Raw genomic sequence first — 12539 nt, forward strand, 5'->3', positions numbered from 1 at the left:
GGGCAGGGTGGCAGGGAGCCCGGCGCCCAGCCGCAGAGAGGGGCGCACGGTGGGGAGCCCTACAGGCCGCAGCCCAAACTTTCCCCGGGACTGCCCAGGGCCTGGCGGGAGGAACCAGGCGAGCAGCGAGGGGTCCGGACCGCCGCCGAGTGCTCCGGGCGGGTCCTGGCACGCTCCAGGGAGGTGGCGGGCGGGCCTGCTCCGCCCCGCGCCCGGCCGGTGCAATCCCGGCGCCCGCTGCCCGGCGGCTGCAGTCAGCGCCGCCCTCCACGAGTGGGGCGGGACCGCGAGAGGCGCGCGGCGGCCCGAGCGCCGGCCGGGCCATGACCCCCGCTGTTCTCTCTTGCAGGCTCGTCGCCGCGGCCCCCCGAGCCCGGCCGCAGCCGCCACCGCCACCAGCGCCCGGGCGTGCCCCGCGCGCTCCGGGCGCGGCTCCGCAGTAAGCCCACCAGGAAGGAAGCGGTGAGTGCCCCGCGCCCCGCGCCCGCCGCCCCTTCCCCGGGACGCCCGCCTCCCCAGAGCACCGCGGCCCCGGCCGGGAGGCGTCCACGCCCAGCAAGGCAGCCCAGGGGGCGGTGGGGGACCCACGCGGGCCCTGGCGTCCCCCCAACTTCTTGCAGACTTTGCCGCGGAGACACAGGCTTTGGGAAACTTGGGCTGGCTCCGGCCGCGCTGCAACTTGCACCGGCGATGGGGGTGTGTCCCCGCGCGGAAGCCTTTGGCCTCCCCACTCCCCACCGGCCACCCCGGGCTGTCACGGGTTCCTTGGGAATGGACCAGAACGCCATTCCTGAGAGCTGGAAGGCAGCCCGGCGAGGGGCGGGGGCAGGAGGCCTCCCGAGGAACCATTTCCCCTCGATCGAGTATTTCCAAATCTATTATTTATAAACCGCCTCACTTAGGGGCGCCCTGCGCTCCCAGGGCATCAAAGCAGGTTTGCAACCGCAAAGGGCGACCCGTGTGAACGCACCCGTGCCTTCTCGTGGCTGTCTGCGCTCGGGCGGAACTGGGGGAGGCCTCAGTAAAAAGGGTACCCGTAGCTCCCCCCAGGGATAGGCGGTGGGCGGGGTACGGGGGCAGCTGCGACTTCTCTCAGACCGCCTCTGGCTGCGGGGCCCACTTGGAATCAAGGGAAAATCTGTGCAGCCTGGACAGCCTTTGACGCCCGAGGAAGAGGGAGGAAGGGAAGGCAGCGAGGCAGAGGCACTTCTGAGATAGTGCAGGCCTCGGGAAACGGACGCCTCAATGTACAGGTGGGGAAACTGAGACTCAGAGAGACATACTCTGAGTCACAGGCGCTGGCGTTTCCTGCCTAGACCCCACCCACCCAAAGTGGGAGGAGGCCCCCGTTCTGGGCTGGGTTTACGCCAAAAACCACCTCACCTGTGCAGGCCACACCCTCCTTGGGTTCTGCGCCCCCACTGCTCCGGCCCAGGTCCTGTGGAGGGGAGGAGGCCATGTATTTATGGAAACACTTAATCCCTCTGCCAGCCCCAAGGAGGCTGAAAGCTCACCACCTAATCTCCTCTCCCTGGAAGCGCCTTCCCATGCCGGCCGCGTGCACCCCAAACACACATAGAGTGTATTTTCCCAGCCCGAGGTGCAGGTCACCTCAGGAGACTTGAAATGGGAGCGTCCCGTCAGTGGACACTGAAAAAGAGAACGTGGTATTGCATGCTTACCAAGCGTTCCTCGTGCACCAGACCCTGTGTTTTCCGTTTTAATCTCCTAACCAACTCTCCAACCAAATACTGTTAGCCCCATTTTAAAGGTGAGGAAATAGGGCTGGGCACAGTGGCTCACGTCTGTAATTGCAATACTTTGGGATGCCAAAGCAGGAGGACCGCTTGAGGCCGGGAGTTTGAGACCAGCCTGGGCAACATAGTGAGACCCCGTCTACAAACAATTTTTTAATTAGCTGGGTGTGGTGCACACCTGTAGTCCCATTAACTCAGGAGACTGAGACAGGAAGATTCCTCGAGCCCAGGAAGTTGAGGCTGCAGTGAGCTATGATCACACCACTGCATTCCAGCCTGGGCCACAGAGGGAGACCCTGTCTCTTAAAAGAAACCCAAAAACCCGGTGGTTCATGCCTGCAGTCCCAGCATTTTGGGAGGGTGGGGGGGCGGATCGCAACGTCGGAAGATGGAGACCATCCTGGCCAAAATGGTGAAACCTTGTCTCTATGAAAAATAAAATAAATAGCTGGACCTGGTGGCGTGCACCTGTAATCCCAGCTACTGGAGAGGCTGAGGCAGGAGAATTGCTTGAACCCAGGAGGCGGAAGTTGAAGTGAGCCGAGATCGTGCCACTGCACTCTAGCCTGGCAACAGAGGGAGACTCTGTCTCAAAAAAGAAACCCCAAAAATTAAAAAATAAAAATGAGGAAAAGAGAAGTTTGTAAAGGCAGAGTGACTGACGCAAGGTCACATGGCTGGAAAATGGCAAGGCCAGGCCTGGAACCCTGAGCCATGGCACTGAATCGCTCTTACCTACAGTGGAGGCCAGGCCAGGCCTCTGGGTCTGCTAAGTATAACTCCCCCATCTTTACAAAGATTAGTATGTGGGCCGGGCACAGTGGCTAACACCTGTGATCCCAGCACTTTGGGAGGCAGAGGCAGATCACGAGGTCAAGAGATAAGACCATCCTGGCCAACAAAGTGAAACCCCGTCTTTACTAAAAATACAAAAATTAGCTGGGGCGTGGTGGCGCACGCCTGTAGTCCCAGCTACTCGGGAGGTTGATGCAGGAGAATCACTTGAACCTGAGAGGTGGAGGTTGCAGTGAGCCAAGATGGCACCACTGCATTCCAGCCTGGCAACAGAGTGAGACTCCATCTCAAAAAAAAAAATTAGTAAATGATGATGGGGCCCAGGCACAGTGGCTCATACCTGTGATCCCAGGGCTTTGGCAGGTTGAGGCAAGAGCATCATTTGAGGCCAGGAGTTTGAGACCAACCTGGGCAACATAGTGAGACTCCTATCTCTTTAAAAAAAAAAAAAAAAAAGATTAGAGATTGTAAACCAAAAAACAAAAATAAAAATTCTAAGCCTCCCAACCATCCGAATGGACCACTCCTCTAGGCTAAGGACGTTCCAAAGCTAACCTGAAAAACAAGTTCAGGCCATGATGGGAAGGAGCAGTTGCATATGCCTCATTATACCCTCTTCCCTGTTGAAATTCAGGCCTAGCTGACCAGCACTGACATCAATGCAGAACTTAAGACTGATGGGACAGACCCTTTAAGTCTGATAAGAAACATTTACAATGTATTCTCTCTGAAGCCTAACGCCTTATCATAACCCACACATTCCTTTCTATTGACTCCAGGTCTTTACATAATAACTCCTTCAACCAGTTGCCAATCAGAAAATCTTTGAGTCCTCCTATGACCCAAAAGCCAAGTCCCAAAAAAAACCCCATCCCACCTACCCCCACCAGTTGTCCCACCTTTCCAGATTGAACCAATGTATATCTTACATGCACTGACTGGTACCTTGTGTGTCCCTAATGTATGAAACCAGGTTGTAGCCCAGCTCTCTTGGGCATGTGTTCTCGGGATCTCCTGGGGCCTTCTGGTCACTCATATTTGACTCAGAATAAATCTCTTCAAATATTTTACAATTTGATACTTTTTGTGGACAAGATGATATGACCATTGTAGTCAGACTTCCAGCCCCCTGGACACCCCAGCCATCCCTTCATGCTCCTCCCAGCCGTGGTTTCCCTTCAGGTAGCCGTTAACCTGACTTCTAATGGTAGACCCCTTTTATTTATTTTGAGACAGGGTCTCACTCTGTTGCCCAGGCCAGAGAGCAGTGGCATGATCATGGGTCACTGCAGCCTCTGCCTCCTGGGCTGAGGTGATCCTCCCAACTCAGCCTCCCAAGTGTTTGGGACCATAGGTGCGTGCCACCATACCCAGCTAATTTTTGTATTTTTTGTGGAGACAGTGTTTTACCATATTGCCCAGGCTGGTCTCAAAGCCCTCTTAATTTTTGGCAAATGTTTTTCTTGTTGTATGTACGGAAAGGCTCTCGAATCCTAAGGTGTTCAGCTCTGTTATTTCACAGTGGCTCGGAGGAGGCAGTGGGCAAGTATTTTGCTGTCAGTCGCATGGCTCGTGGGAAACCGAGCAGGTAGGGATTTCAGTGGGCGTCCTGCCCTGACCCCATCCTGTTTTGCTTCCCGCTGGTGAAGGCGTCCCATGGGCCAGGTGGAGGTCGCAGCTACTCAGAGAGAAGCTCACTGTCCCTGCAGGACCCTGGCTAAGCTGCAGGCAGCCCCCCATCTCCCACTCTGCGTACCAGGATGGAGGCACGTGAATGCACTTCCCAACCCAGTTCCTTTGGCTGGAATTGCAGGAATTCTAATCCTGCTGCAGAAAGAAAGTGGCTTTCCTAAATAAGAAAGAAAACCACCATGTGTGTCATGAGCCTGCTGGGAGCCCAGCTTGCCCACACTCTCTTCCCTGTTTGCAGCGTGACCAGGCCCAGAGAGCTGCAGGTGCTTATCCAGCCTCCCCACCACCCTGCCCCACTGCGATTGGAGCCCACTCACCTGGCAAACTGTCACATTGCTCAGCTGTGACTCCTCTTCATTCCTGCCCTCTCCTGGGTCCTGCCAGGAGGTCTTTGTTAGGCAGGCAGGGCAAGGTGCCACAGTGACTCAGGACCTCCATGGGGTTACTCTGATTTCATCTGGGAGGTGGCTCTGCGGGGACCAGTTCATTCACTTTCCCTGTCTGGTTCTCCAGGTCCCCATTTGGGACAGGCAGATATTAGAAATCAGATGACCCTGCATAGGGTGGCCAGATTCAGCAAATAAACACGAGGATAACTAAGTTATCCAGCTGAGTTTTTGTTGTTGTTCTTTGTTTGTTTGTTTATTTGAGGCAGAGTCTCACTCTGTCACCCAGGCTTGAGTGCAGCGGTGCGATCTCCACTCACTGCAACTTCTGCCTCCTGGGGTCAAGCGATTCTCCTGCCTCAGCCTCCTGAGTAGCTGGGATTACAGGTGTCCGCCACCACACCTGGCTAATTTTTGTGTTTTTAGTAGAGACTGGGTTTCACCGTGTTGGCCAGGCTGGTTTTGAACTCCTGGCCTCAAGTCATCTGCCTGCTGCCTCATCCTTGCAAAGTCCTGGGATCACAGGTATGAGTCACTGTGCCCAGCCCCAGCTAAGCTTAATTGCAGATCAACAATGAGTGGTTTTTATGAGTGTGTCCCATGCAATAACTAGGCATCCTGTATTTTCCCTGGCAGCCCTCTCTGACTAATTCCAGCTCTAGATTTGTGTGAATCTCTCCAGGATGGGTTTATCTCATACCCTAGAGCTGAACTTCTGTGATCCACAGAAGTGGTAATTGAAAGGCCACGGTAAACGTCGGAACCCGCTTTGAAAAGCAGGGTCCCTCTAGCCGGCAGGAGATTGTGTGTCTGACAGGCAGTGCCACATCTTGGTTGCTTCTGACTTTGTGAAAGAGCACATCATTTTTCGTTTCTCTTTGCACTGAAAACCTGTAGAGGGTGAGCTGGCAGGCAGTCATGCTGTGGGCTGGTAATTTGTGGCAGCTGCCTTCAAGGCTATTGCAAAAACAAACACGGCCAACATGGAAGTGGGACCTGTCCCTGGAGATGCTCTTAGCCTTAGAGAAGCTGTGGGGTATGCGTGACGTCTGATGTCCTTCCATCCTGCTGCCCCTCAGGAGGAGGTGGACTTCTGCTGAGGAAGTCAGTTTTTATAATTGTTCATCCCTGCCATCAGAGAGAATCTCATGACTATTCGGTCATAGGGAGTTTCGCTTTTGTTGCCCAGGCTGGAGTACAGTGGCATGATCTCAGCACACTGCAGCCTCTGCCTCCTGGGTTCAAGTGATTCTCTTGCCTCAGCCTCCTGAGTAGCTGGGAGTACAAGCATGTGCCCCCATGCCTGACTAATTTTGTATATATATATATATATATATATATTTTTTTTTTTTTTTTTTTTTGAGACAGAGTCTTGCTCTGTCACCAGTCTGGAGTGCAATGGCATGATCTCAGCTCACTGTAACCTCCGCCTCCCATGTTAAAGTGATTCTCCTGATTCAGCCTCCTGAGTATCTGGGACTACAGGTGCACGCCACCACGCCCAGCTAATTTTTGTATTTTTAATAGAGACAGGATTTCACCATGTTAGCCAGGATGGTCTCCAACTCCCAACCTCAGGTGATCTGCCTGACTTGGCCTCCCAAAGTGCTGGCATTACAGGTGTGACCCACTGTGCCCATCTGACAGCGAGATTTTTATGCCAGGGTGCAAGAAAGAGCCTGTTCTTCTTCAAGCTGTTGTGCAAATAATTAAGACTCCGATATTTCAGAGGGAACATAAACAGAGCCCAATTCAATATGAAACGGAAGTTTTTCACACCCCTGCAAATGCGTGAAAAAGATAGAACATTTATACCTAAACCAGCAGTTCTTATGGGCCCAACTGCTCCCATACCATCATGCCAGGCTAAGGGTATCCTAGCCTTAAATCTTTTTTTCTCCTATTAAATCTTTATTATTTCTTTATTTCTTTATTTATCTTGAGACAGGGTCTCTCTCTGTTGCCCAGGCTGGAGTGCAATGGCACGATCTTGGCTTACTGCAACCTCTGCCTCATGGGTTCAAGCAATTCTCCTGCCTCAGCCTCCTGAGTAGCTGGAATTACAGACGTGTGCTGCCATGTCCAGCTAATTTTGTATTTTTAGTAGAGACGGGGTTTCACCATGTTGGCCAGGCTGGTCTTGAACTTCCAACTTCAGGTGATCCACCTGCCTCTGCCTCCCAAAATGCTGGGATTACAGGTGTGAGCCACCGCTCCCGGCCTAAATCTTTATTTTCTAGTGACAAAGATATATGTCTTTGTTTATAACAAACTCAAACAGTCTAGATCCCCAGCATGTGCAACAGAACCCTAAGCCCAGTGCAGTGACGTGGGCTTGGCTCTGGTGTCTGGCAGCCCCGCACTGCAGCTTGCTAGCCCTGGGTGCTGGGAAGTCATTGGACATCTGTGAGCTCCAGCCCCTCATTTGTGAAACAGGATGGTGATCATGTTTATCTCTTAGGGCGCTGTTAGGGTTCAGTGGTGTCATTTTTATAGCAAACTTGGCCCAGAATTTGGCATATTGCAAACATTAGCTGGATATCTCTCGGCTGATGTTGTCATGATGATGACGATAAAGTTTAAGGCAGAAGTAGCTCCTCTCCGGGGTTAGACAACTGTATGGCTTCCATTCAGACAGATGTAGAATCAAGCTGTAACTTCTGCTCAGATACTTAGCTCGTCTTAGGGACCCTCTCCCGTGTCAGCATCTGTGGTCTCTGCAGGGCACTGGCCCCTGATCTCAAAAAGAGTGGACAGGGCTCTCTGCGCTCCCACGCTGTAGAATCTGGGCCATGTCGTGGGGGTGCCCTGGTGCTATCTAGTCGCGATCACACTGATGACGATGATGAGGAGGATGATGGTGAAGGTGGCAGCAACAATGACAGTGACGAGGATGACAACCGTAAGGTGACATCTGTCGTCTTCTGTTTGTGTTGCTACAAAGGAACACCGACGGCTGGGTAATCGATAAAAGAAAAGTGGGGTTCTGCATGCTGCACGGGAACATGGCGTCAGCACGGTGACGGCCTCGGGCTGCCTCCACTCACGGCGGAAGGTGCCACAGAGATCCCGTGCCGAGAGAGTGGCGGCAAGTGGGAAGCAGGGAAGGTGCCAGGCTCTTTTGTTTGTTTTCGAGATGGCGTCTCTCTCTGTCACTCAGGCTGGAGTGCAGTGGCATGATCTCAGCTCACTGTAACCTCTGGCTCTCGGGTTCAAGCAATTCTCGTTCCTCAGCCTCCCGAGTAACCAGGATTACAGGTATGTATCATCATAGCCAGCTAATTTTTATATTTTTAGTAGAGATAAGATTTTGCCATCTTGGCCAGGCTGGTCTCGAACTCCCTGACCTCAAGTGATCCACCCACCTCAGCCTCCCAAAGTGCTGGGATTACAGGCGTGTGCCACTGCACCCAACCCCCAGGCTCTTTTTAACAATGAGCTCTTGCATGAACCAATAGGGAGTGAACTGTTTCATTACCGCAAGGATGGCACCAAGCAAGCTGTTCATGAGGGATCCGCCCCATGACCGGACACCTCCCACCAGGCTCCACCTCCAGCGCTCAGAATCAAATTTCAACATGAGGTCTGGATGGGACAAATATCCAAGTTATATCAATAAGAACGATGAGAACAATGATGATGACAATAACAGATAATGATGTGATGATGAAGGTGGTAGTGACAGCTCTGTCCCAGGCTGTGTCCTGGAGGCTGGTGCCTTGATGCCTATCTGGTGGAGGAGGACACGGTGCCTGGGGAACCGAGCCCCAGCACCTCAGACTCGGAAATGACTTGCCCAAGGTGACGCAGCTCCTCTGGACTCCTGATTCTTTCTCTTCCCCTCGGCCAGTCCTGTGCCCACTGCCTTCACACTGTCCTTGGAGGGAGGCAGAAGCAGGATGACGAGGGCAACTGCAGGGACACTGTGGGGGATGAGAAAACGTGACGTGTGAAAACTCTCCGTGCGTGAGTTCCACACGCCCCACATCGAATTGCCATATGTGGACCTGACCGCCCTCGATGCTGCACCTGCCTGACCCTCACAGCTTCTGCCCCTGGTGTCACCTGAACCCTGACTGGAGCCGATCCTGGCCCCCCATTCTCTGGTTTGCTCCTTCCCTCCTTCCCTCCCTGCCTTCCTTTATTCCCCTGCGTGTTTTGAGGTAGGGGTCTTTCAAGTTGCAAGACAGCCGTTCGGACAAAACCCCTCAGTTCCAGACACCTCTTCTGGGAGGTGGTGCTGCCAGGCACAGCATAAGAGAGAGCCTTGGCTCGGCCAGAGCCTGGCCCCAGGAACGCATCCCCACCAAATCACAGAAGCTGCTTGGAGGAAAACGGGATCCGATGCACGGGCTGCAGCCCGCGTCCCGCTGTGGGAGACCGTGGTGGGGAGCCCAGGGGTGCGTGGACTGAGCTGTTCTCTCTTCTGGATGTTGCCTTTCTTTCCTTTTTAAGCCTTTTTCTTGAGGCAGTTTCAAACTTAAAGAAGAGTTGTGAGACTATAAAGAGCCCCTGCAAATATCCTTCACCAGAAATGAACCTTTAGCTGCAGGCTCGTCCTCACCTCTCCCTGCATATATTTGTGCATATCGTTATTTTCCTGCTGAGCAATCTGACAGTTAAGTTACAGACATGATGACTCTTGACCCCAGACATGTCAGTGTCTATTTTCTTTTCTTTTCTTTTCTTTTTTTTTGAGGGTCTCACTTTCTCACCCAGGCTGGAGTGCATGGCACAATCTCGGCTCACTGCAACCTCCACCTCCCAGGTTCAACTGATTCTCCTGCCTCAGCCTCCTGAATAGGTAGGATTACAGATGCCTGCCACCACGCCTGGCTAATTTTTTGTATTTTTATTTTTATTTATTTATTTATTTTGGGATGGAGTCTCGCTCTGTCACCCAGGCTAGAGTACAGTGGTGCGATAGCTCACTGCAACCTCTCCCAGGTTCAAGCAATTCTCTGCCTCAGCTGCCCAAATAGCTGGGACTACAGACACCCACCACCAAGCCCAGCTAATTTTTGTATTTTTAGTAGAGACAGGGTTTCACCATGTTGGCCGGGCTGGTCTCAAACTCCTGACCTCAGGTGATCTGCCCACCTCAGCCTCCCACAGTGCTGGGATTACAGGTATGAGCCACTGCACCCGGCCATCAGTGTCTGTTTTCTAAGAGCAAGGATCATTGCTTTTCTTTCTTTCTTTCTTTTTCTTTCTTTTTCTTTCTTTCTTTCTTTCTTTCCTTCTTTCCTTCTTTCTTTCTCTCTCTCTCTCTTTCTTTCTCTCTTTCTCTCCTTCTCTCTTTCTCTCTTTCTTTCTTTCGACAATCTCCCTTTGTCGCCCAGACTGGAGTGCAGTGGTGTGATCTCGGCTTACTGCAACCTCCACTTCCCAGATTCAAGCAATTCTCCTGCCTCAGCCTCCTGAATAGCTGGGATTACAGGCATCTACCACCACGCCTGGCTAATTTTTGCATTTTTAGTAGAGATGGGGCTTCAACATGTTGGTCTCGAACTCCTAACCTCGTGAGAGCAAGGATTATTTCTTACAGAACACAGTACAATAGTCGGAATCAGAAAATTTAATATTGACCCCAAACTCACCTAGAATACAGTTGTTTCCCTTCTGACCATTTTATTACTTCTTTTCTTTTCTTTTTTGAGACAGGGTCTTGCTCTGTCTCCCAGGTAGTGCAGTGGCACAATCATGGCTCACTGCAGCCTCTACTTCTTGGCCTCAAGTGATCCTCCCACCTCAGCCTCCTGAGTAGCTGGGATTACAGGCATGTGCCACCACAGCCAGTTAATTTTTATATTTTTTGTAGAGATGGGGTTTCGCCGTGTTGCCCAGGCTGGTCATTACTTTTCAGACAAGCACACCAGTATGTCGTGCTCTCTCGCCTCCCGGTCAGTGAACAGCATTCCGCTGCTGTCATGGCCGCGCCTCCCTGCGCCCATGCCGTTTTGTTGTTCTGTCCTTCGTCTTGCTGTTGTTGCTGATGTTTTACTGGAGTATTTTAGAGCAAATTGCAGACATCACTCCATCTGTGAGAACTTTCATACAGATCACTGGTTTTCAACCCCTGGGTTGAGCTGTGTCATAAAATCCGCCAGGTGGGCTGTGATCAGTGCTGAACAAAGACAGGCTGGAAGGCACTAGACGATAAAATCTGAGTGCGCTGTGCAGAGCCTGCCTGCACTTGGTTGGGATGTTGAGTATGTGTCTTACAGGAGGCCGCAGTCCAGGGAGGTTTGGGAAGCTCGGCCGGCAGAGGCCCTGGGGCTCTGTGCAGCTTTCTGTGTGGCTTATCTGTGGTTGATCCTGACGTCAGGGCTGCAGGACCCCTCGGCAAGGCTGGCGGCAGGAGAGCCAGCATGGGCATAATTGATGAGGGATGGAGATGAGGTCTGCTCCGCCCTCCCCTGTTCTTGGAAGCTCTGTCCTCCGGGAACTCCAAGACATTCCGGGTCTGCCTGGTCACTGAAAGCGTGGGCTCCAGAGTCCAGAGTTCTGGCTTCAAATCCCTGCTCTGCCACTTGCTACCCATATGAGCTTGGGCAAGTTAACTCATTTCTCTGTGCCTCTGTCTCCTGTGAGATGGAGACAGGAATGATCCCAATTTCCTGGGGCTGTCGTGAGGATTCACTAACCATGAACATGCATAAAGGGCTCTGGACAGAGCCGGGCACATGGTGAGTGCCAGGAAATGTGCCTGTCACTCCCGCTGGCCTGGGCTCTCTTCCCCTCCGCACCAGCCCCAGCTCCTCTGCTACCCCTCACTCCTCCCCTAAGGAAGGATTCTCTCTCCTGCATTTTAGAGTCCTGCGGGAGCTTTTTAAAATTCCAGTGCCAGTCCAGGCACGCTGGCTCACACCTGAATCCCAGCACTTTGGGAAGCTGAGGTGTACGGATAACTTGAGGTCAGGAGTTCGACACCAGCCTGGCCAACATAGTGAAACCCCGTCTTTACTAAAAATACAAAAATTAGCTGGGTGTGGTGGTACACGCCCGTAGTCTCAGCTACTAAGGAGGTTAAGGCAGGAGAATCGCTTGAACCTGGGAAGTGGAGGTTGCAGTGAGCAAAGATCGCACCACTGCACTCCAGCCTGGGTGACAGAGTGAGACTCCATCTCAAAAAAAAAAAAATCCCAATGCCAGCCACACACCAGACCAATTGCCCCAGAATCTCTTGGGATGGGACTCAGACAGCAGCTTTTTTTTTTTTTTAAAGAGATAGGCTCTTGCTCTGTCACCCAGGCTGGCATGAAGTGGCACAGTCAAGGCTCACTGCTGCCTCAGTCTCCTGGGCTCAAGTGATCTTCCTGCCTCAGCCTCCTGAGTAGCTGGGACTACAGGTACAGGCCACCATACCCAACTAATTTTTAAAAAATGTTTTATAGCCAGGGTGTCCAATGTTTTGGCTTCCCTGGGCCATATTGGAAGAAGAAAAATTGTCTTGGGCCACACATAAAATACACTAATGATAGCTGATGAGCTGAAAAACGATTCTCAAAAAAATTCACAATGTTTTAAGACAGTTTATAAATTTGCGTTAGGCCGCATTCAAAGCTGTCCTGAGCTGCAGGCGACTCGAGGGCTGGGGGTTGTACAAGCTTGTCATATAGAGACAGGGTCTTCTTATGTTGCCCAGGTTGGTCCTGAACTCTTGACCCCAAGCCGTCCTCACGCCTCAGCCTCCCAAAGTGCTGGGATGACAGGGGCGAGTTACCGAATCCAGATGAAGCAGTATTTTGTAAAGCTCCTGGGTGATGTGCGGAGGCCGCAGTGCCCAGCTCTTCTCAGCTGTAACATGGATGCAGGTTCTGAGTGGGCAGGCCCAGCTCAGGCCTGAGGCCCTGTATGCCCAGCTCTCGGGAAGCCTGTGCTGAGGTTCCATGGGCCACTCTGGGAA

General features: G+C 52.5%; 1 protein-coding gene across 2 annotated transcripts in view; it reads left to right on the forward strand.

Annotated features, from left to right (window-relative positions):
• Positions 1-291: 291 nt before the first annotated feature.
• The window catches only part of CUNH16orf74 (chromosome unknown C16orf74 homolog), a 44320-nt gene continuing 32072 nt past the window's right edge, over positions 292-12539 (forward strand). The window contains exon 1 of one of the 2 annotated variants that reach the window (XM_064369937.1): positions 292-462. Coding sequence is in view for 1 of the 2 variants with exons in the window: in XM_064369936.1 (XP_064226006.1) it covers positions 7807-7888 (82 nt within the window). In the remaining variant the exon portion in view is untranslated. Of the gene's footprint in view, positions 463-6754; positions 7889-12539 lie in introns of those variants that run through there. The other variant, XM_064369936.1, reaches the window with a different exon arrangement.

The sequence above is a fragment of the Aotus nancymaae genome, unplaced genomic scaffold (assembly GCF_030222135.1).
Source record: "Aotus nancymaae isolate 86718 unplaced genomic scaffold, 86718_ANA_hifiasm-v0.15.2.pri h1tg000095l, whole genome shotgun sequence".
Classification (NCBI taxonomy): Eukaryota; Metazoa; Chordata; class Mammalia; order Primates; family Aotidae; genus Aotus; species Aotus nancymaae.